General features: G+C 51.0%; 1 protein-coding gene across 3 annotated transcripts in view; it reads left to right on the top strand.

Annotated features, from left to right (window-relative positions):
* USP43 (ubiquitin specific peptidase 43) overlaps positions 1-24699 on the top strand; it is a 49055-nt gene that overhangs the window by 10726 nt on the left and 13630 nt on the right. For 2 of the 3 annotated variants that reach the window (XM_045985806.1, XM_045985808.1), the window contains exons 3-12: positions 4282-4385; positions 9344-9436; positions 10724-10859; positions 13306-13441; positions 14596-14731; positions 16885-16996; positions 20662-20765; positions 21992-22069; positions 22613-22739; positions 22947-23295. In XM_045985806.1, the coding sequence (XP_045841762.1) occupies positions 4282-4385; positions 9344-9436; positions 10724-10859; positions 13306-13441; positions 14596-14731; positions 16885-16996; positions 20662-20765; positions 21992-22069; positions 22613-22739; positions 22947-23295 (1375 nt within the window). The remainder of the gene's footprint in view (positions 1-4281; positions 4386-9343; positions 9437-10723; positions 10860-13305; positions 13442-14595; positions 14732-16884; positions 16997-20661; positions 20766-21991; positions 22070-22612; positions 22740-22946; positions 23296-24699) is intronic. The other variant, XM_045985807.1, reaches the window with a different exon arrangement.

The raw sequence follows: 24699 nt of genomic DNA, 5'->3' as shown, positions 1-24699 counted from the left end.
TAAGTAATTTGCCCCAGATCACACAGCAAGTACATGGGAGAGCCAGGGTCCACATCCGGGAAATGGCACTCTAGAGCAGGGTTTCTCAAATTCTGCACATTCCACATCTGGGTCCCGTGCAGTGTGGCCTCTGCAATATCCCTCTACCCGCAGGATGCTGTGGCATCCCCCGGCTGTGATTGACAACCCGTGTCCTGTGGGGGGGGGGGCGCAAAGCGCCCACTGGTTGAGACCCTCTGTTCTGGAAACTTTGCTCCCAAGCACCGTGCACCACCCGCAGGCCTTTCTTTAAGGTGACCTTGAGTTTCTTTAACATGAGCGGACTTGCCAGTGATTGTTTTTACCAACTTGAGGACCCATGTAAAAGCAGCCGTGGTTGGCCAAGGCCATCTTTTGAGAAAGGATGAAAGATCATGTCACTCTCCTTAAATTTCTCCAGTGGCTTCCTGTCATACGTCGAACAAAATGCAGACTTCAGCCTGGGCCTGCCAATGGCTTGGCCCGCGTTCAGGCCCCTCTGCCCCTTGCTCATGGTTCCGGGCCATGCCGGTTGCTTTCCGTTCCTTCCACAGGCCAAGCCTTGAGGTCCTGGGCAAGAATGCGGGGGGCAGTGGCTGTTGGCCCCAGAGAGGAGCTTGCCCAGGTCTTTACTTGACCTGATTGAGACCGGAAAAGATCTTTTTCCCCAGCTGGGGCGGAAGCATCTCCTCGTGTTTGCTCTCGGAAAATTGGGCCGCCTGCAGAGGCCCGGCTGGGGATGCTTGAAGGCAGAGCGAGACCCGGCACGAAACTTCATTTTCCCTTTCCAGGGAGGAAAGTCACTGTCCTCTGTAACCGAGCAATTTTTTTTTTCTTTTTGAGGTTATTTCTGTTTCAAAACATGTAAAGGCCATACAGCTAGATGTATGTGAAACGGGCATAGAAAACATAAGGACCGCTTTCTTCAGGGTTCTCAAATGCTTTCATCCAGCAAAAAGGGCATATTTTTACCTTCCTATACATGGTCTCACGTAGGCCATCTTTTGGGGTATTAATTTTCCAGAAATTGCCGCTCTTACAGAAGCAAGAACAGGAGGGGGCTGGGGAGAGGACCAGGAAGCCACCATTTATGACTTACATACTGTGTTCCTTGCAGGACACAGAATTTTTTTTTTTTAATTTTATTTATTTGACAGACAGAGATCACAAGTAGGCAGAGAGGCAGGCAGAGAGAGAGAAGGAAGCAGGCTCCCTGCTGAGCAGAGAGCCCCATGCAGGGCTTGATCCCAGGACCCTGAGATCATGACCCAAGCCGAAGGCAGCGGCTTAACCCACTGAGCCACCCAGGCGCTTTGGGAGGTGGGTGTGACATTCCTGTTCCTTTTATTTATTTATTTTTTAAACAAAGATTTTATTTATTTAACATAGCAAGAGAGGGAGAGAGCATAAGCAGGGGTAGCAACAGGCAGAGGGAGAGGGAGAAGCAGGCTCCCCGCTGAGCAGGGAGCCCAAGGTGGGGCTCGATCCCAGAACCCCGGGAGCATGACCCACGTGGAAGGCAGTCACTTTGCTGGCTGAGCCACTCCCACTCCCACTGGATGTAGATTGAGGCCCAGAGACACCCACCGTGGCTTGGCTGGCAGAGTGGAGTCAGCCTGGTCTGACGTCCTGGTCCAAGCTTCTCAAATGACCCTGCTGCCTCGCAGCCCAGCCTTGCTAGGGATTTTCTCCTTCCATACCCCATCCTGGGCGGTCCTGCCCTCTCCCGCGCCCAGCCCCCCACGTTATCATCTTGATGCAGAAGCACCTGTGTCGCTGTGAGGTCTCCTGCTGCCTGACTGGGAAGAGCAGGCTCCAAGGGGAGCTGGGAACCAGACGGGGGGGAGGGGTGGGTGGTTCCCGGTGCGGGAGCAGCTGGATTCTGGTCTGGATGCCGTGTCTTCAGGCTTTCAGTCCCTCTGCTCATGATTCCCGGGCAGGACTGTCTCACTGGTCTCACTCCGGCCATGTGCCTGTCCCTTGCGATGCAAGGGCGGGACCCCCGATTAAAGAGCTTCCCCACCTCCCTGTTCTAGAGGGGGCGCTGTGGCCAAGGAAGGGGCCTCAGCCCTGCACAGCCAGCAATCCCAGCGTCCGCTCTGCATCCGGGGTCCGTCCCCTTCCCGCTGAAACTCGGCCTGCCCTTCCCGGACCCACTTCTCCCCTCGAATTTCCCTCATCCACTATCGGAAGACAGGCGTTCCCCGGGTACCAGATGGGACCTTGGAGCTGCTCCTGCGTGTCCCCACCCCCTTTCTTGGCTGCCCCACCGAGTGCTCGCTTACGAGCTGTGGACACAGGGCGTCTGGAGTCCATCACCTGCTTCCATTTTCGTGACTCCTTCTCTCCCCACTGCGTCCCGGGCCCTCCAGCCTCCTGAGCTGTGTCCTCCCTCCAGACCCGCCCTCTCGGCTCCATGCATGGCATCAGCGTAAATCATCTCTTCACGCATGTCACTACCCCGTGGATTCAGAAGCCATCCATCAGATCCTCCCCGCCGGGTCTCGGCAACCATGGACCGTGCTCCCTGTTCAAGTGTCATACGTGTTAACTCCTTCCGTTCCAGGATGTCCCTCCCAGGTGGGACTGTCATTCAGCGTCCCTTGATAGAAGTCGGGAAGTCGTGGGGCCAAGGGGTGAAGTAACAGTCTCATCCGGCTCAGAGGTTGGGCAGCGTTCCCAAGGAGTGCGATTTCCGAGGGATTGGGTCCCTGGCAGCCGGAGCCCAGAGGTGGATTCTGAATCCTGTTCACTGAACCGGGCAGTCGTCTTTAGGACGTGGAAGCCCCCCACCCCCACCCCAGCGTGGCACCAGACTCGCCCCCCACCCCCAATTTCCGCTTCCCTTTGCACATCCCGTGTGCTAAGACCCAGCTTCGCAAAACCATGGGGCCAATAGGAAGGTTCCATCCTGAGTCTTGGCCCCAGTCTTTTATTATGCAAAATTCCATACGATGGAAACACTGAATGAATGATACAGTGGATACCTCCTACCCACCACCAAGACTCTACAGTTTACGTTTTACTAACGTTATATTGTGTCTCTCTCCATCTGTATACGCCGCACTCCATCTATGTTTTTCCTCATCTTACTGCTTCTCGATGAATTTTAAATGACGTTTCAGACATCGGTATGATTTACCGCACGCACTTGCTGTGCGTTCCTCTCCTGGTCCTTCGAATATGCTGGCCGTAAAGCCTGGGGTGATGTGGCCCCTGGCCATGGGATTCCTGCAGCCGCCAGAGGCCAGGAGAGCTGAGGGATACATTCCCCGGAGCTCCCTCATCCCCGTTCATGGCCTGGGGATGCTGATTTTGGATGTCTGGTCCCCAGAACCGTGAGAGAATACATTTCTGCTGCTTTAAGTCTCCAATGTGTGTGAATTTGCTGTACCAGAAAGCGAGTACAGAAGGGGATGCAAAGGGGGCAAAGTAGGACTGATGTGGGGTGAAGGAGGCTTACGCGTGATTCTTAGAGGCAAAGCCTGGTGTTCCGATGCTCACGTGCAGCCTGGCTCCCGGGAGATGGGGGTGGGGCGGGTCAGCAGGTGGAGGATGGGAGATGTGGTGTGGACATGTTCGGAACGGTGGCCGTGTAGACACACAGGGCCCGGCAGGAGAGATGCGAACAGGAGGTGTAGACACGCAGGGTCCAGCAGGAAGGAGGTGCGAATGGGAGGTGTAGACACGTGAGATATAGACGCGTGGGGCCCAGCAGGAGAGAGATGCGAACGGGAGGTGTAGACATGTGGGTCCCAACAGGAAGGAGATGTGAATAGGAGGTGTAGACATGGGGCCCATCAGATATAGACACGTAGGGTGTAGACATGCAGGGCCCAGCAGGAAGGAGATGCAGACAGGAGGTGTAGATAAATGGGGTCCAGCAGGGTAGACGTGGGTTATAGACACGTCGGGCCCAGCAGGAAGGAGATGCGAACAGGAGGTATAGACACGCGGGGTCCAGCAGGTATAGACATGCAAGGTGTAGACACACGGGGCCCAGCAGGATGGGGATGGGAGCAGGGACAGCCGAGACTGAGGTCACGGCGGAGGTGGCCCGGTGTGTGGGAGCATTCCCACACTTCCGTTTCCGGTCTGCTCCCACAGCACCTTCTCCGTCGGAGGGGATTTGGGCGTTCTAGAGACCAAAGGAGCCGTGGAATTGTGGCGAAGTCAACAGAAGGGTCAGGGCTCGGTGGTCCGGAGGCAGTAGAGCGATGGGAGCCATGTCTAATCTCGCTTCCTTCCCTCATTTCTTTGCAGCCTCAGCCTGAAGCCAGTAGAAGCCCCGAGAACCTCCCATCACCATCGGCTCAGCCTTCTCTAGGCCCAAGCTTTGTGCAGAGTCACTTTCAAGCACAGTATAGGTAAGCATCCGGGTGAGAGTGGGATGGGCTTGGAACGGATCGCCTGGACTTGGAGGCCCATAACTGGTTTCCCGTTGATCCCAAGACAAGAGACCCAAGCACCCTTCTCCTCCCATTACAGATCCCAGTTAACCTCTCCCTCCTGTCGGCCCTGGTGGTTAGCCTTGCTGGCTCCTGGGCCTCCCATCTCCCTCTGAAGGGGGTTCTGAACCTGACTGTGGAGGTCAGGGCTTCCCCAGCCGGCAAGGCAATCATTGAGCCTTTGGCGAGACCTTTCCTATTCATTCCTGCAGCCGGAGAACCCAGTTTGCCAAGTTCTTTCAAGTTCAAGATTTCCCAGCAACATGGAGGATAATTACACTGCCTTTGAATTCAGAAATGTTCTCTTTGGGCTTTCATATATGTGACAGTTCAGAGACTGATGAGGCAGCATATTTCCAAGTTCAGAGATAAGATAGTATAATTCCAAGCACTGTGATGGTCTAGTAAGAGCACTGATTGCCGGGAGGGGGATTATGGAGAGAAAACCCCCTGAGCTTCTTGGAGGAGGCGTGCCTTTTGATGGGCTCGAGGGATGGCTAGGATTGAACAGGTGGGAGTTTCTCTAGCCTGCACGGAAGCTGTTCACACGTGGGAATGAGCACAGTAATCAGGATTTCGGGGAAGCCATCGGTTACAGAGAACCTCCCTTGGTGACATGCTACTGTTGGTCGCTGAGCATATTTGGTAATTAAAAATGCTTCTAAATGAGCCTAGGTGTTGCTGTTGTACATGAAGTAAAACCTGTTTCCTTCCTGCAGTGGCGTGCACAGCACAAGCCTCAGTGTTGCAGCGGCTGACCGTTGCTAGCCAGGAAAGCTCTGTGCTGGGCGTCGGTCTTCCTTATCTGTAGGTGCCCGGCGTGGGTGCTGCTAGAAACAAAAATGAGACTGGAGAAGGAGAGAGGAGGAGAAAGAACATCTAGGAGGAGGGAAAGGGGAGTCCCAGACCAGGGTAGGGTAGACTGCGGGGCAGGGACACCAGGAAGTGCCACCCGGTACCGCTCACTGGTGTCTTCATACAGTGAGTTTGCTTATTTCTCGGCTCACCTGTTCTCTCAGCCCCGTGGCTCCTGTGCACACGTGCTCCCTCTCTTCCCTTCTTTCAAATATTCGAGCGTCTGCTCTTACGCTGGGTCCCCTGGATAAGTGAGGAGCACCACTCCGTGCCCACAAGAGAGAGACACCAGCCAGATGCCCCCGGCATGCTCTCTGGATCTTTAATTCCAAATACACCCTCGATCTTTACCATTTCACCTATGATGGGCCACTTCCCTTCTCAGGGCCAGAAGGGAGCTGCGAACGGGGCACGGCCCCCGTTCTCATGGAGCTCACATTCTGCTGGGGCAGGTGTTCAGTGACACGCCACACACGTCACAGCGGCTCGCAATGGTGATAACACATGACTCGGAGTGTGGGGGAGGCAGCCAGCCTTAGATAAGGTGGCTCGGGGAGGCTTCGTTTTAGAGGGGGGACATTTGAGCCGAGAGCGGAGTGACGAGGCGTCAGTGGTTCACGTATCTGGGGACTGGGTCATCCGGGCAGAGAAGGCCGAGGCCAAGGGCCTGGGGTTGGAATGATGTCGGCACAGCCGGGGACAGAAAGGGCAAGGTAGCTGCCAGGGAGGGAGGGGGCAGGAGGTATGGCTGGAGCAGTGGACAGGGGTCTGGTGGTGCAGGTGTCCTGCCCAGGTGTGGGTTTTCGCCTCAAGGGCAAAGGAAGCTGCTGCAACATTGAAGCCTGTTGTGGCATCATTTTCAATTTCAGAGATCATGCTAGTGGTTTTCCAAGGGTTTTAGGAGCTCAGTGCCGGGACCTGGGACAAAGACCAAATACGTATTTCTTATTACAAATCACAATACTGCACGGTCTCCGACTGCTGTGGGGGGAGTCAGGGGAGGGTTCCCGAGGAAGCGACAAGCGCTGTTTGGGTAGGTGCCTATAGAATGATGAGTAAGAACTGAGGCGTTCAAGTTTCCAAAAAGGAACCAGTGACAGCTGAAAATACCCGCTTTGAGCGGGATCTTGGGGAGTACAGGAAAAAAATCGAGTTAGGGATGTCCATCTGAGTGAGGGCTTTTGAGCTGTGGGAAGTGATTTTCCGGGGTGGTGGGTGGGGCCGGCTCTGAGCCGAGCAGGTGCCTCCCAGCGGGGGTACCTTGGCTCTGGGTGCCAGAGCCTGGCTCTCCGCTGCGGAGGGCTTGCCCGCGATGGAGAGTCGCCGTGGTATCAGCCCTTCTTGATGAAATCAGAAGCTGGAGGACTTATTGTGGGTTAATTCACAGATCCCTGTTCAGGGAGGTTCTCGCTCCCCCATCCCCGCTCCCCTTTTTAGGGTGTCGGGTTTTTGACTTTGGCGGGAGGAGAGCAGGAGGAGTGGGATCAGGGTGTGGGACTGGGTTGTGGACTAGAGGAGAAATAACTGGTTATTTCATATGGTTGATACCACAACCTAAAAGCACCTGTGAGTTTAAAAGGCAAGGATTGGTGCTGTGGTGGGGTTTGCCTAGGAGAGGGCCTGTGTGTGTGTGTGCGTGTGTGTGCATGTGTGTGCATGCACGCGTGTGCTCATTGCTCTGTCGTTTGTGCCTTTTATCCACAGAGAGTCTGATCTGGTCCCCATTACAGGTAGCCATCCCTGCTAGGCTTTCTCAGAGCAGGTCTTGGAGGGAGGGGTGACATCTGACCCGTGTGTTGTCAGGGGCACAGGCGCTGGCAGAGACGTCCCCTGTCCGGGGAGCAGGTGGTGCTAGGTGCGTCTAAGGGGTGGGAGGTGTGTTCGGCTGGCTGCGGGGAGAGGTCGGAGTCCTGACAGGCACGTCACCAAGACCCCGGGATTGTTTCTGGGCGTCTGTACCCTGCGGGAAGCCAAGCACGGTTCTGGGTCTCAGTAGCAGCTGGAAGGTTGGTTTTTGCATTAGAAGCAGTTTGACGAGAAGAGGGACTCCCTGAGGGAGATGGGCGGGTGAAGGTCCACAGGCAGCGGGGTGGGTTTCTGCCCCTTCCCCCCATAACAAGCTTGGGGGACAATAGGACAGGCCTGCGCCTGTCCGGCCAGGATAGCCAGGACAGAAGGACTCCTGGGGCCACATGTGAGGGTGGCCAAAGCTTGGGAACGTCCAAAGGCTTCTCTCTCCCTCATCTGTTGGTCCCACTCACTCTGTCCTCATGGCTCATCTCGGAAAGACAGGTGTATTTCACACCCTTCCTATAGTTTATTTATTATGAAGACCATATGTTTTCTTCATTCTTTACGTGTAAAATTAGACCGTTCCATGTTTTTGCCAATTACACGTCCCTTGGTCCTTACAGAGGTTTGTGGCTCCGCATAAAGACAGACCTTATCTCCGTTTCATACGGTGCGGCACTGCAGGAAAAATGCCGCCCAGCTCAACGTCAGTCGGCCCTAAAACACGGATAAGTCAGAGGAAAACAGTCCTTTCCATTGTTTTCCATGAAAACAGGGATTTGGAAGTTTCCCCACAACAAAAATCTATAGTCCAGGCCTGTGTTCTATCTAGGTACATGACGGGGAAAGGATGAGAAGGATCAGGAAAAACAGGGTGGCAGAGGGTACCCCACAAGCATCAGGTCCCCCCAGTGCCTGGAGCTCGGTGTCTGATGCACCGCTTTTACCAAAAGATCACCGTGGTTCTCCCAACGGGAAATTCACCAGAAGCAGCGAGTTACTGGGCGTGAAATACTCAGGTCTAGCACTCAGTTTCTAAAGTCATGGATGGTTGTTAACTCGTCCCCCGGGTTGCTGACTGGTTCTGCCCAACTCGCTTAGGGTCGCCTTGGTCAGCACCTGAGAACCTCAGGGTTTCATGCTCTTAAGTAAGGGAGTGTTCAGTGTGAAAGTTCGAAGAACTGTGTCTTCCTGCTCTGAAACGGCTGATGCCTCATCTGCTGATACTAAGGACGGGAGGGACCGCGGTGAGCGTGCGCTCCGAAACCTGAGCCTGGCTTTGCCACATAAGAGCTGTGTGGTCCTTGGGAGAGTTGCTTAACTTCTCTGTGCCTCAGTCTTCTTGTCTGCAAAATGGGGCTAATACTGGGGGTTATGGGCAGAAAGTGGGTTGATACAAGCATGGTGGTCAGAAGAATGCCCAGTTCTCAGTGAATGCTATTTCCATATTAGCTGCTTTTCTCCAACCTTGGCTGCTTCACTGGTACAGCGAGGATGGTGGACGCCCATTGGTGGTTCTGCCTCCTGGCTGAGCACAGGTATCACCCAGGTTCTGCCCCTGCTTGGAACAGACCTGTGGGAGGCTGGCTGAGACATCTGCGTTTTTAGAGAAGCTCCCTCCGTGATTCTGGAGCCCAGTGAGGCTGAGAACCGGGGGAAGGCATGGTCCTAACATTCCCTCCGGCTTGCAGGTCGGCCTGCTGATTCTGCCTGGACGGGTTTTCGCTCGCCTTCCCATACTCAGCGCACTGCCATGTGGGAATCAACCTTTTTTAAAAAATTGAGGTCAAAGTCACCCGACGTAAAGTTAGCCATTTTAAAGCGTAGAGTTTCGTGGCACGGACGTTACGTTACTGTGGAACCAAGCTGTCTAGTTCCTGGCCGTTTTGATCACCACAAAAGAAAGCCCAATACCCGTTAAGCCGTGCCTTCTACTCCCCTATACCCGGCAGCCACCAATCCGCTCTCTGTCTCTGTGGCTTTACCACTTCTGGATTTATCCGGTTTCCCTGATGGATATTTGTGTTGTGTCCGCCCTTTGACTCTTGTGACCAGCGCTGCTTCAAAATCTGTGGGCAAGTGTTTGTAGGAATTCCTGTTTTCAACTCTTTCAGGTATGCATCTGGGAGGGGTTGGCTGGATCACACGGCAATTTTATATTTAACTGTTTGAGGATCTGCCGCACTGAGTGGGTGCCGTTCACCATGAAACTCTTACTCTTGCCCTCACAGATCTTCCTTGACCTGTCCCCACTGCTTGAAACAGAGCAACACCTTCGACCCCTTCCTGTGTGTGTCACTGCCCATCCCCCTACGCCAGACGAGGTACGTGGCCGCCACAAGCGGCAAACTTGACTCCTACCCTTAGTGCTCCCTGGGTACCTTCGGCCTCGCACTGCCGTTCTGTCTCTTGCGCATCTCAGCCAGCACATCTGCAGAAACCAGCCTTGGAAAGCTGACGATGTCCGGCGACCCAGTATGACCAAGTGAAAGGTTACTGCGTCGCTTCCTGAGCCCCCAAAGGAATGATCCACAGAGCTTCTGTCTGTCATGCCATCACCGGGCTTCCGTCTCTGGGCCGCTCAGAAGCAGGCACGGGCCAGTCGGGGCCTCTCGGCAGAACCAGGAACAAATCTGAAAAAAAAAAAAAAAAAAAAAAAAAAAATCTGTGGCCACCTGCTTTTCCTGGCTTTTTTTTTTTTTTTTCCATGTGCTTTTTGCCTTTCGTGAAGGTGCAGGGAAAGGGTTTCTTTAAGGAGCAAATAAAAAAGGGAAGAGGGTGTGGAAGAAGAGAAAAACAGAAAAGAGGAGCGTAGTCAGGTCCGGTAAGAGGCATGGCTGGCTCGGCTTTATAAGCGTAAGAGGCACTCAGGGCAGGCATTCCAGAAGCCTGGGTCTTAAGGCCGTTAAGGCATCTGGCCATTTTCAGTGTCGTGGAAGTTTGCTGAGTCCCACGCTGGTGTTGAGATGGCGGCATTTCTAAGATTCTTGGCCTCATGCAGCACAGGACAAGGGTTGGGACCACTGACTCGGGGGCTAGATTGCCCAGAGTTCCAGCCCCAGCTGTGGCTGAGAGCTGTGTGAACCGACCAGTGTTGCAGGAAGGAAAGGAGAAGCAGGAGCTGGAGGAGGGAGCCTCAGTGTGCTGGTAGGGACAATACCAAGTAGAACTAGAGATTCCAGAAAGTGTGTGTGGAGGGGGGCAGGAGGAGAAGGGAAAGACTGAGTCCTGTTACCAAGGGCAATTTCAGTAAGGAAGGCATCAGCAGTAGTGTTGAACCATAGTGGAAGCCTGACCCTTTTACATCTTAAATTTCCAAGTTTGTTTTTGCGCACTGTGATCTGTTTAATAGACAGAACCTTGAGATCACAGGTCTGTATTGTGATTCTTAATCAGGTACCTGTTATATCTAACTACAGGAATGATACTGAGCGGAGACCCTTTGGCGATTTGGCTCTCTGCTGCCACCTAGTGACAATATACCTAAAGTACAGTGACCCAACCAGGGAGTGGAGACCAGCCCAACTGTTGGTTGGACTTGACCCCAATACCAATGGTGTTGGCAGTTCATGGCCATCCTATAAGGATATGGACGCCTTCCTGTTTTCCAGATTCTTGAGCGTCACCTTGGTCTTCCCCTCTAAGAGCCAGCGGTTCCTGCGTGTTGGCCTGGCCGTGCCCATCCTCAGCACAGTGGCGGCCCTGAGGAAGATGGTCGCAGAGGAAGGCGGTGTCCCTGCAGACGAGGTGTGACGGAATGGCACGGGGGCCTGGTCACTGAATGACGGAACGCTAACTGGGCCAACTGTCCAGGGTTGTTTAGACTAATTTCTGGTTCCTGGGTGACTCCTCGTGACTCATGAGTTTCTGTTTGATTGGTCACCCCTGGTGCCTTGATCTCTCCCTGCATTTACATGGGATCACCAGAAAAGGATGAAGACTGGGATGATGGTCATGATCCTAGTGATCCCCACGACCCTGAGCGCTCAGTAATGCTTCCCAAGTGCTGGGCGCCATTTTGGGACCTTGGTATTCGTAGCCAGTTCAATCCTCATGACCACCTTGTACAGTCAACGCGATTATCCTCCTTTTATCAGTGAATGAGAGAGGAGGCACTGAGAGGTTGAGGGACCCTCCCACAGTCACAGAGAGCTGGTCAGTGCTGACCAGGATTTGATGGAGATGATGTGGTTTTAGAACCTGAGCTATGTATTTTCGCTCCTGAGACTATAAACCAGGATACTGAAGGGGCTGGAAGTGAAACCAGGGCTGCTTAGTACCTTTTTATTATTATTTTTTTTAAAGGAGTCTTGGTAAAGACGTTGCATTTACTGTGACTTTGAGGGCAGAACTCATAACATCGGCCCCCACGCAAGGGCAGAGTGGAGGTGACGCTGGTCAGCAGCCATGTGGCTTAATGGGAAGGGTTCGGAATAGGGCTCTTCTGTTTTCTGACCTTGGACGAAGCAAGCAACTGTTCCCCTGTGTCTTTAACTAGAAAATGCACAGTTTTACACTTCCCTGATGACCTCATGGCATTTTTTCCAAATTAAAAAAAATTTTATAGCCTTCCTCCTGAGGAATAACAAACATACAATAAAGGGCACATACCTTAAGGTTATAGTTTGTTGAATTTCTACGCGTGCGTCCAACCAGATAACCACCGTGATTATTCACTCTGCGGGCTCCTTCCTGCCCCCAACCCAGTCAGTGCCTCTGATCTTGTCACTGTATTTAGGAGGATTCAAGTAGGGGGAAAAGTGTGTAACTTTTTCAGTGAACTCAGAGTGCTTATGCGGATATATTGAGAGAGAGAGAGAGAGAGAGAGTAGGATGGGGTGAGAGTCTTGGGGAAGAAATGGCAGCTAAAAAAATACCAAAAGTAGGATGTGATATTGAGTTTGAATAATTACAAGAGTCAGTGAATTGTTAGGAACTTGCAAAGTGTGATGTGTTTTTTTGTGCAGGGAAGTAGGACTCACTTAGGGATTCCTAAGTGCACATGTGGGCATTTTGATCGGAGCTTACAATCTGTTTTGGTGTTTTAATTGGCAGGGTTATTCCTCTTACGTTATCTACGATCTTGAATATATTTGGATTTATTTATATCCTCTTTATTTTATACTTTCTGTTTACCCTGCTTTTTCTTTGTTTCCTTTCCCTCTCCTTTACTGCTTCTTTTCTGTTGAGCAATTTTTATTCCATCTCTTCTGGTTTGGGGACATATAGAGTCTATTTCTGTGGTCATTTAGTGGTTTTCCTTAAAATGCCAACATACAGAATTAGCAAAATCATACATTAATTTTCTGAAACAATGCAAGGATCTTGATGTACCCAAATCTCCCTTCCACCTTTTTTAGTATTACTGTGGATGGATATTATTGCCCAGTATTTTAATCCCTTCTGCCCTTTTTGATTGTAGTAACTAGTATGAATTATTATGGATTTATATAGTCAGTGTGTGCTTACTTTTACCAATGTTTACCATTCTCTTTGGCTCATCATTTCTTCTTACAACTCAAGAGTTTTGTTTTTGTTTTGTTTTTTGATTCAGTTTTTTGTTTTAACCCTGAAACATATCTCTTACAAGAGAATTTCCCAGCCAGTGTGCCTTAAGTGGCTTAGGTGCTTGAAATGTTGATTCCTTCAGCCCTCGAGGTGACAGGACCCTTAAGATGGTCACCCCTCTTCTCTGCTATGAGAACAGCTTCTCCTGCTTACCTCAGCATTCCATAAAAATATGTTCCGCATATGCCATGATGTGGAAAAAGTTGGCAGAACTATTTAGAAGTTCTTTCAGTAGAGATCTGTTAATGGTGAACACTTTAAACTTTTAATCTGAAGAGAGCTTTATTTTATTCTTATTGCTTGTGGGATAGTTTAGCTGGGTATCAAGAGAGCTTTATTTTTGTTTTATTGCTTGCATGATAGTTTAGCTGGGTATAAATTTGAGATTTAACACCCCTGCCCCTCTCCATTGTCTTCCCCCATCCCTTCCTTCAGCAGTCTGAGATTCTGTTGTGGCCATTGAGGTAGTCTGTGGTCAGTCTTATTGTTATACCTGTGCAGTTTTATTATGACTAATAAGTAGTGTTTCTCGCTTCGAAGGGAAAAAAGGGTAAAATCAGTTTCAGATTTCTTGCTTAAGTTCTCTTTGAAGAATCAAGAAGGAAAATGATCCTCCTCATTCCAGGTGATCTTGGTTGAACTGTGTCCCAGTGGATTCCAGCGGTCTTTCTTTGATGAAGAGGACCTGAATACCATTTCAGAGGGAGATAATGTGTATGCCTTCCACGCGCCCCCACCATCTGGCCAGGAGTTGCTCTCAGGTATAGTAGTGCCTCACATAATTTTATTTGGATAGTGTGAGTTACACATTTGAGAGTTACATGCTTGTGTGCCAAGACATAATGCATTTCATTTTGGTACTTGGACCTGCCCGGCTTAGTTTCTCTGATGTTTGCTATATAGATGGTGATGATTAAAGAGTATTCAATCAGTCAGGAGTTCTCAAAACCTTGGTGAATATCAGAATCATGTTGGAAGCTTGTTAAGGCAGCATCCTGGGTCTGACACACTGAGTTTCTGGTTCAGTAGGTCTGGGGTAGGACCCGAGAATTTGCACATCTAACAAGTTCCCAGGGGAAGCTGCTGCTAGTCCCGAGGCCACCCTTTGAGAATAAGAACCACTATTCAGGGTGATCTTTGTCTTCAGGACTCTTACAGTTCAAGGTCTGTGCTTAAAGTCAAATGTTTGCAAATTGAAACAGTAGATGGCCAAAGAGTTTATGAAATGACTTTTGGTAACATCCCACTTCCTGAACTTTGGACTGACAGTCTTCGATTGCAGTTCATATACCTTCTGGCCTAATTTGCCCGTCAAGAAGGCCCGTATTTGGAGGACCCTCTGCCAGTGTTGCCGTATAGCCCATGTGAATCCTGTACCCGGGTCTGTGTCTTCAGCCAGCCTCGGTGCAGGCTGTGGGAACCAGGTGTCTGTGCTTGCTCTGAGTCACCAGGGAACCCCCTGGGCCTGGAATCTGCAGCAGGACCTTCCCTGGCTCCGATTACATGATAGCTCAATGAAAAGACCCTCATTTGAAGTTCAGTCAAAGGTCACACACCTGTGCTTGAAAAGTCGGATTTTCAGAACAACTGGAAATTGAGGAGAGTCTAACTCTTCCACGTCCTCAGGGATAAATGTTCTGACCTCTCTATACTTCTGTGGGCTGAGGAAGCCAGAGCCCACTCGTGGCTCTCTGATTGAGGCATAAAAGCAACCCAGATCATTTTGGAGTATTTCTCAGATTGACTTTGAGAAGCCTTAATGAACATCCCTGCCCACGTTTTACTATTACTGGCTGAACGCAGTGGCAGATTCACTACCTCGTGTGTGATCGTCGTGTACCAGGTACCAGAAGGCACAAGTGTCGCACGTAACTTAATATCTTTAAAGACTATGAACATAATTCTCTCTCTCTAGCTCATCCGTCTGTTCTGTCAGTCTCCCCACGCTTGGCAGCCCATGATGGTCTGCGGTCCTCCCTGCCCATCCATAGCGAGAACAAGGTGCTAGTCCTCTTCTGTAACTTGGTGGGGTCAGGCCAGCAGGCCAGCAGGTATGTAGAACCTGATCGTCTTCTCACGTGATGTCTGGGGTGTGCGGACACGTGCTTGGGAACCCGTCTAGAATAATTCTAATCTGATAAAATCAAACATCTGTTCTCAAGATTAATGCACGAGGAGTAGGGGACTTTCTGATCAATAGATGGCAGATGTCACCCTTCACCGTTAAGCATCGGAGACTTTCCTGTTAATTTCAGGAATAATTATTATGGCTCCCACTGCTACCATTTTGTACCTGTAGCGTGAGGCCTGGGCGGTACAGTAAGACGGGAGAAAAAAAAAACTGGCTGTAAGAAAAGAGGAGATAAAATGACCACTGTCTGCAGATTACATCGGGGCCTGTCCAGAGAGCCAAGAACTGGGAAGTGATCAAAGTAGTGAAAGGGTCCAGATGTGGTTATGTAACAGACAAGACCAGATCGCTTTCATTGCTAGCCCAGATAAGACGCTTGAAAGCTATACCTCCGATCAAAGATGTCTGTACTGATAAAATGTTTGTAAAATGCATCTTGAATAATAAACTCATAAAGACATTGATAAAATACTGGGCGAAGGAGAGAGGAGGAAGGGAGAGAAGTTGCTTTATTAAACCAGAATAAAGTTTCGATTATTAAAAAATTATGACGTAGGCTACATACATAAGAAAAACTTTTGAAGCCAAAAAAATTGTGGTATAATTGGAAGAATATATACTTCGTTTCTTTGGGATAAACTTCCAAAGAAGTTTAAGTGAAGTCAATGGAACGTAATAGGCTGAAGTATATTTAAATATCATGTGATAAAAATGGTACATTTCATATTACTAAAGAGTAAATGAATTATGTAGTATTAAAGGGGGGCAAATTGATTTTATTTTACATAATCAATTTTTTACTTCCACCATACATTCACATGTTTAAATTCTAGATTGATTAAAAGGAAACCGTAAAATGACTTGCAAGTAATGTAGGGAAGTGTTTACGTCTTTTGGGCTGAGAGGACTATTTTAACACCAAAAGCAGGCAGAAGGCTATAAAGGAAAAGGCTAACGTTTCAGAGGCATTGAAAATTTTAAGCACAAACGAGAAAACGTATTTACGTCACGTGACAGGCAGAGGGCACACAATCCATGGTATAAAAACTCCGCTCGGAAATCAGCGAGAGAGATACTCTTGGTAAAACGAGGCACGGAGATTCACACCAACTCACAAAACAAACACAAGCTTAGGGCTAAAATATCCAGCTTTGTGCGTAGTAGAAGAAATTCTCACAGTAACAGCAAGAGGCTGATCACCTTTCGGATCATGGTGAGTTTTGAAACTTGATAAGGCTCATTCTGGGCAAGTGTTAAGAGAATGGGGCACCCGCCTTACTGGTATGCGGGTGTGGCTTTTCGAGGGCATGACCAGCTTTGAGCTTGCATTTCCGCTTCTGGAAGTTTATCCCAAAGAAACGAGCTGTCATGTGCACCCAAAGGTGTATGCGCAGGAACGCAGGGCTCCCGCCGTAAGCGGGCACTGTTACAATTAAAAGATGGGCAGTGATCTGAATGCCTGTCCGAGGAGGATGAGGGGAGTAAACCACCCACAGGCAGCACAGTCCCTTTGCTGTTCCAGACCCTAACAGCTCGGGTTAGTGCTGACTTTGCCAAGTTTTTTCAACTTTCTTACCCCATGGATCTTCGTACAACCTTGCATGGTGCAGCCATAGGACGTTCTCGTTGGTGATTTGTCTTGGCAGTGCCCATGGCTAAGCCAGGACTGTGGCCACAGCCACATCTGGCGATCTGGACGCTCTGGGCTCACCGTGAATGCTTGGGTCCCGGTGCACAAAACCATCAGGGCGTCCGCTGGACCTGCTTGCCTCTGGATTCATCTCTCCCTGCCTCGCTTCCCTCTGGCTCTGGTGTCCTCTGACCCTGTTGTGGGGCAGAGAGTCTCCAGCTGGCTGATCGTTGGCAGCCATCCGTTTCCACCGCCACATCTCTCTCTGGCTTTGCGTTTCTGGACCTTTCTGTATGCTGCGGCGTGTCCTGCTGCAGCGAGGTTCTCTGATAGGCAGCCTTGAATGGTGCTTGTGCTCAGCTCGTACTCGGTGGAGAAGTGTCCCTGTTGAGCTGCGTTGGTCTTTCCTTCGCCGAGCTAACCTGATCGCTTCACTCGCTCAGGTTCGGGCCACCTTTCCTGCTAAGGGAGGACAGAGCCATGTCCTGGCTCCAGCTACAGCAGAGTATCCTCAGTAAGGTCCGCTGTGTCATGAAGAGCGAGGCCCCCATCCAGGTCAGTGTGCATTGGGGGGGGACCGAGAAGGGGGTAGGGATCTAGGAGGAGCCCGGCGCAGATGGGCATTTGCTGTTACAGAGGCGTTCACGCTGCCGGATAAAACAGCTTTGATCTTGGACAAGGAGGCGACCATCCCATGGCCTGTACCCTTTTACTCTTCGCACCTTCGCGATGCCTTTCATGGGCAGGGTCCTTTTCCCGTTAAATCTTTAAAGACGCCACTGGGATAGCATTGACATAGCTCTTCTCCGTGTTCTACATGTATGGCTTACCTGTGGTTTGTTCCGGGAGCATAGTGAATTACAGTAAACTCTAACTTACACTTCTGCATCCAGAATTTCAGGGGACTTGAGGCCGCACCTCTGCGGAAAATGAAAAAGGGTGTTTATGGCCAAATGAGAACATCTAGATATTAAACTAATTTTGTCCAGTGTTTGTTTTTTTCCTCTTTTTTGTTTTTTGTTTTTTTTTTTTTTTAAGATTAAAAACTCAAGGCAAAACACCTTTTTTTGCCTTGCTCCTTTATTTATTCCCAGGTAGGTAGTTAACAGATAAACCCAACACACACTAAAACCATTCCCTTTGGCCCCTAGGGTATCAGAAACCATTCCTGTGGTTCAGAAGATGTTGACCTTTTGGGGGGGGGCACGTCAGGAGCCTCAGAATTTTGCTTCTCTATGTGAGAACTTCTCAGAGGTGATTTCTTCATAATTCATGCTCCTTCCTGCTGGGGGAAGACCATACATTTGATTCAGGAGGTACAAGAAATAACATTTTGTCAAAGACCTTCTCTACGTTCGTACCAACCTGTATCTCTGAAGGATTTTTTTTGCCGTGCTGCCCAAATTAGAGCCTCTAACTTCCCTCTAAATAGGTCAGAATATCTTCTAATAATAGCTCCAGGTCTCTGCAAACCTTGTCCTCCTGATCTTTGCAAGTGGATGAAACCACTATTCGGTGAACTTGGCCGTCCCTGTCCTCCACCTTGTCCCACACATACATCTGCCTCTGCACCTCTCTGGGGTTTGCAGAAACCCATCAGGCAATCCGTGGGGCCAGGAGAATAACAGAGGCCACCTCCCACGGAGTATGGGTGCCTTTCTGCAGACTCTTTGGTCAGTGTGGAGGTGGGCCTGATTTTGTACTGGGAGAAGGGTGTTCTAAAGGGTGGTGGGGTTTCTAGGATAGCCCACGCACTTCACCCATAAGGCTTTCATACCTTAGAAGATCCTGGCTAGGTATGGTCATCATTTGAATGCATGCAGAATTCTCAACCTGGAGCTCGAGAGAGGAAAAGGAGTGAAGGTTCTAAAATGAATTTTCCTAGCTAGGGATGGAAGACAGGAGAACGTCTTCTAAAAATGACCAGTTTGCTGGACACCTTGAATTTGTTTTGAATCCTAAAAAGCAGGGGTTTATCACTGTCGAGACATTTTCTGTGGTCACTCTGTAAACTTGCTTGGTGTGCAGACAGGGGAAGGCGTCTCCATGCGGTTTCGTGCCTTGATTGTGTGGGTCATGTTGCTATCCAAACAGCAAGGCTCAATTAGGAAAAAGAGCCCCCCCACTCCCATGGCCAAACCTCACCACGCTCAGATTTAAGAAACAGTCTCCTTAGGAAGTACACCCTTCCGGGGCCACCCATGGATCAAAGCCTCTGGAGACAGCTTGCTTCCCGCCATTGCCTTTGCCTTTGTTGAGGCTGTAGGTCAGCTGGAATGTGGTTATGGTCCAGTCGGGTGTGGACCTTACCAGTGTCCCCTTGCTCCTCGCACATGGGAGCTGCCGTGAGGAGGAGGTCACGGCTGTCTGAGGGTGTCTTGGATCATGCCCATGCACTGTCGCTCTTTCCCGGAATTCCAGTACCCTCTCTCTCCCCTCCTCCCATCGGAATTCAACCTATAGCTCACCAGTGCTTTGTAAGTACGGATGTGTCTTCCTTTGATCACTGTCAGAATTTGGAAGGAAATTTCATTGTTTTTCTGATTGAAGCTAAGCTCATCAGTGACCATTTTAAGAACCGTATTTGTGAGGCGCCTGGGTGGCATAGCGGGCTAAGCGTCCCACTCTTGGTTTCAGCTCAGGTCTGTGATCTCAGGGTCGTGAGATCCAGCCCCACGTGGGAGTCTGTTTGGGATTTTTTTCTCCCTCTCCTTCTGTCCCTCCCCACCATGCACTTGCATGCTTTCTCTCTCAAATAAATAAATAAATCTTTTTTTAAAAAGGGCTGTATTTACTTTACTTGAAGATTCCATTGGTTATTTTTAATGGTGGTAAAATATACGCGACATTGATTTTAGCCATTGGTAAGTGTGCGTTAGTTACAGTCACGATGTTTAAAATCATCACTGTATCTTTACCCCAAATTTTCAGCATCCCCACCAAAACTCCGTGCCCGTTTAACAACACCCTGTCCCCCAGTCCTTAGCCTCTGGTCACCCCCATCCCACTTTCTGTCCCTAGGAATTTGCCTGGTCTCGGTATCTCATGAAGCAGAATCATATGGTGTTTGCCCTTCTGTGTCTGGTGCAGGCTGTTTCCGAGGTCAGCACATGCTGGGACACGCGTCTGAATTTCCTTCATTTTTAAGGCTGTATAATATTCATTGTGTATGTAGACCCCGTTGTGTTTATCCACCTGTCGATGGACACGTGGATTGTTTCCATGTTTTGACTCTTGTCAGTAACGCCACTTAAGGCTCCCTTCAACTTCAAAAACATTAGAGTATTTTTAAAAACATGCATCATTGAAAACAAAGGCAGTATTTCCTTATGTGGCTTATTTTGAAGTATATAAATACTCCTTAAGCATTTGGGGTGTAAAATAGACACTAGCTTGCTTTTAGATCCTTGCCTTGTTTTGGCCTTTGGGTGATGATGATAATCCTCCTCAAGTCAGGTAAAGGATCGGTACTGAACAGAGTGATTTTTTCCATTGACTGTGCCAGCATCTCCAATTAAATGTCAGGATTTAAAAACAACTGTTCCTCGTTTGGGAAAATTTAATATGTTAAACAGTGTTACATTGCTATGTTACAAGATTGCTATGTTACAAGTGTTACAAGCTACAGTGTGTATCTTTTTTTTAGAGGGGGGAGGGGCTGAGGGAGGAAGAGAGAGAATCTCAAGCAAGCTCCACACTGAATACGAAACCCAAAGCAGGGCTCGATCCCGTGACCCCGAGATCATGACCTGAGCCGAAATCAAGAGTGGGACGCTTAACGGACTGGGCCACCCAGGCACCCCTATGGTGCGCATCTTTAAAAAAAATTAAAATAAAAATTTTAAAAAGGATCTTTATATCTGCAGGTTTTGAATACTAATTTTTAAAAAGATTTTATTAATTTATTTGACAGAGAGAGACACAGCGAGAGAGGGAACACAGGCAAGGGGGAATGGGAGAGGGAAAGCAGGCTTCCCGCTGAGCAGGGAACCCTCTGCGGGGCTTGATCCTAGGACACTGGGATCATGACCTGAGCCGAAGGCAGACGTTTCATGACTGAGTCACTCAGGCGCCCCACTGAATACTAATTTTTAAGGGAATACTCAAAATAGGCTATCAGCAAAAAGGGTGATGGTCTTTGGGTAATTTATTTTGCCCCTGAGGGTCTCAGTGCAGTCCACGCGATGCCGACTTATTTGCTCTGTTTGATGTCTCCTCAGAACCCAGGATCTCTGTTCTCTGTCCGGGTTGTGGGGCTTTCTCTGGGCTGCGGCTACTTGTCCCCGCAGGACAGTCATCCCCTCTGTCACTGGGCAGTGGACAGGTAAGGGGGGTTAAGACAACAGGTGTCCTTGTATTTGACCGGGGTCCTTAGAGGTTCTGTATCCAACGTTGATTATCGTATCTGCTCCTGGTTCCTTGCCTCCGGGTTGTTAGATGCTTCGACACATTCTGTGCTCTCGACTCTTAAGTCTACAGAGATGCTGTGATGGCACCTTGAAGATGAGGGGACACTGAGGTTCTCAGAGCTGAGTTAACCTGCTCATACTTTTTTTTTTTTTTTTAAGATTTTTATTCTTTTCTTAGAACACAAGCAGAGGGATGGGCCAGAAGGAGAGGGGGAAGCAGGCTCCCCACTGAGCAGGGGGACGCACGCAGGACTCAATCCCAGGACCCCGAGATCATGACCTGAGCCGAAGGCAGGCGCTTAACTCACAGAGCCACCTTGGCATCCCTAACTTGCTCCGATTAACATAGCTAACGGCCCAGCCTGAATGTGAACCCATTTTAGTCTGGAAGAGAGACCCAAATTCCTTCCATGAGCTCATGCTGCCGAATTCAACCGGAATGTCCCATCTGGGGTCGGGGAGAATTCTGCCACGGAGTCTTTGGCTCAAGCTGTAGAACACTATGTCTGTGATTGAGGGGTAATGCCAGTGTCCCCCTGCCCCCGCCCCCCACCGCCACGGCTTTCTACCTGTCTCGGCTCTGTCCGGCAATGCTCACCTGCCGCAGAGTACCTGGGGCCAGTTTTTCTCTGTAAACTGTCTAGTACTTCTGGTCATTTTCCCCACTGACGCAAAGCTGCCAGTAAACATTTCTGACTTTCCGGCTGGGCCAGCTAAAGCTGAGTGAACCCTTAACACAGGCATGATACTGTGATTTATCATAAGAACTATGTCTTTGGTCTTGTCACAGAGAGTTCGTAAGACCCTTGGAATGCTTTCCGTGATCAGTGATAAAGGTGTCTTATTCTCGTGCACAAGCCTCTTTCGACCACACCCGAGTTTACACTAATGATGAGATCATTTTTGGAAAGAACCTAAGGATGGGGCCAAGTTGCCAGGGGAACCAACCCTGTGATTGAAGGTTGGAACTCTCCTTCCCACCCAGAGGCCTCCGGAGGGGGAGGGGCTGGAGACCGAATTCACTTTAAGCAGCCAGGGATTAATCAAGTGTGCGGACGTAAGGAAGCCGCCCTAAACACCCAGAAGGGCCGGGGAAGGATGCCACGTGCTTGCTGACGGGCTCCGTGTTCTCTCCCCTCAGGGCTCTGCACCTCAGGAGGCCGGGAGGCCCTCCCCATGTCAAGCTGGCCGTGGAGTGGGACGGCTGTACCAAGGAGCGGTGAGTGCAGGAGTGGGGCACCCATGGGTGGGGGGGAGGCGGACGAATCACGGGCCCTGCGTGCACGGATGAATCTGGCCGTGCCCGGGCTCCCCCAACCAGCCCAAAGGCATTGATGCCCTGCGATCCCAGCCTCCGGGAGACCCTGGTGACCAGCGTCTGTAGGGAAACACCGCTAGTGGCCGCAGTAATGACCGTGCTGGGCGGTGTGAGGAGCGGCAGCGGTGACAGCAGCGAACACGTGCGTAATGCACGGTCCCCAGATGCGCGAACCGAGGCACAGAGCGGGTGCGCGATTGCTCAGGGTCCCACAGCGCCGGGTGGGATTCGAACCCAGGCCGCCTGGTGCAGGTCCGCGCGCTCAGGCACTCTCAGCGTGGCCGTGCCTGTCGCCCCCCGAGTGCACGTGGCTGTATTCTGGAAAGAGCACGCGGGTCAGCCCAGCAGGTGTTCACGACTCTCCCCCTGGGGGTCCCTCCGGGAGCTGGCGGCGGAGAGCGCGAGGGGCCTCTCCCTGACGCCGGCGGTCCCTGCTGCTCGCAGCCTGTTCGGGAGCCTCCAGGAGGAGCGGGTCCAGGACGCCGACAGCGTGTGGCGGCAGCAGCAGGCCCACCAGCAGCACAGCTGCACCCTGGACGAGTGTTTCCAGTTCTACACCAAGGAGGAGCAGGTGGCGCGGCTGGGACTGTGGGTGGGCTAGGCGCCGCGGGCCGGAAGGAGGCGCTCGCAAACCGGAAGGGGATGCCCGCGGACCGGAAGGGGGCGCTCGCAAACCGGAAGGGGATGCCCGCGGGCCGGAAGGGTACGCCCGCGGGCCGGAAGGGGACCGTAGCGGGCCGGGAGGGGGCGTTCACGGTCCCCGTGGTTTCCTTTCCAGCTGGCCCAGGACGATGCATGGAAGTGCCCGCACTGCCAGGCGCTGCAGCAGGGCATGGTGAAGCTGAGCCTGTGGACCCTGCCCGACATCCTCATCATCCACCTCAAGAGGTTCTGTCAAGTGGGCGAGAGGAGGAATAAGCTGTCCACGCTGGTCCAGTTTCCGCTCTCCGGCCTCAACATGGCTCCGCACGTGGCCCAGAGAGGCACCGGCCCCCCGTCTGGGACGGGCCCCTGGCCCTCCTGGAAGCAGCCAGCCGGCCTGCCCGCCGGCTACCCAGTGGACTTCCTGTACGACCTGTACGCCGTCTGCAACCACCATGGCAGTCTGCAAGGTGGGCATTACACAGGTGAGCCTTGCCTCTTGGCTCGTGGCCGCCGTGGTCACGCGTCATGACCGTCGTGACCGGGGCCCGAGCTTGCAGCTGCCCCACCCCGGGAGGAGGTCTCCCGGAATGCGAGCTCCCGCGGGTCCAGGGCCCGCGCGGACCCCTGGTCGCATGCCAGGCACCTGCTAGATAATGGGGCGGGGGGGACGGGGGGATGGGGTTTGGGGGGTTGGGGGTACACACACAGGTTCCCCTTCAGTGCAGACTCTGTGAGTGGAGCTGGAGCTTCCATGATAAGTGACAGGAGTGCTGCCCTCATGGCACTGCAGTCTAACCGCAGACCCAGTGAAACGACGCTTGTCGCTTTGGCTCTTTGCCTGTCTGCCATTATAGTGTTTGACTGATCGTGTCTGTGATGGAGATAAGGCCTCTCTGAGCATGGCGTCTACAGGTCCAGAGCTCAAGGAACTAGCGGGGTGGATAAGGGAAGGAGGACCGTGATGGGAAGCTCTAATAGTTTGTGCAAAGGCCCTGGGGCGGAGTTTGATGTGTTTACGAAATGATGCAAGCCCGTCGTGGCTGAAGTCTAGTGACCCAGGGCTGAGGGACACAGATGAGCTTGGAGAAGTAGACGCCACGTGTAGGCCATGGGTGAGAGTTTGAGTTTTTTTTCAAAGGGTATTGGGAATCCTGTAAGAGGCTTTAGCTTTAGGCAGAGGCCTAAAGACGTGATCTAGTTTACGTAGCTCTCCTCAACGGAAACCAGGTAGAGCGGAGCAAGGGTGGGAGTTGGAATCCCAGTTGCTGGGGCTCAGGAGGGGACAGTCGGACAGTCGATGTATTTTGCAAGTAGGATCAGTAAGACTGGCTTTTGGACTAGGGGTGAGGGGAAGGGAAGGGAAGGGCAAATACGAGCCCCTAGGTACCTGGTTTGGAGTAGCACAGGGTTCAGCCAACTGTGACCCGTGGGCCAGATCCAGACCAGCACCTGTGTCTGTATAGCCCATGAGTTAAAAAAGGTTTTTAAATTTTAAAAGGTGATATAAACAACAACAACAACGAAAGGAGAATCTGTGTCAGGGACCATCTGGGGCCATACTTGACCTCTAAAGCCTGAGCTGTTTGCTCTGTGGCTCATTACAGAAAAGTGGGCTGACTCTGCTTTAGGGGGTTCTGGCTCATTCGCTGAGATGTGGAGGGAAAGGAGAGTATTTTGTCTTAATTGTTTAGGAGGTGGCGAGAATCCTATTGATGAGCTTTTTCCTAAATGTTTTTTTTTTTTTTTTTCCGGGTCTTAGGCAGGAAGGAGGCGTACCATAATCCCAAATGAGTTGTTTTTTTTTTTTTTGCATACTGACACAGATAATGCATTTTGAAACTCCTCGAGGACCTGTGTGAACATTGACATTATTGTCTGGCTCCATA

This window comes from Meles meles, chromosome 18 (assembly GCF_922984935.1).
Source record: "Meles meles chromosome 18, mMelMel3.1 paternal haplotype, whole genome shotgun sequence".
Taxonomy (NCBI): domain Eukaryota; kingdom Metazoa; phylum Chordata; class Mammalia; order Carnivora; family Mustelidae; genus Meles; species Meles meles.
The sequence above is the reverse complement of the archived record's forward strand: the minus strand, read 5'-3'. Positions and strand labels throughout refer to the sequence as shown.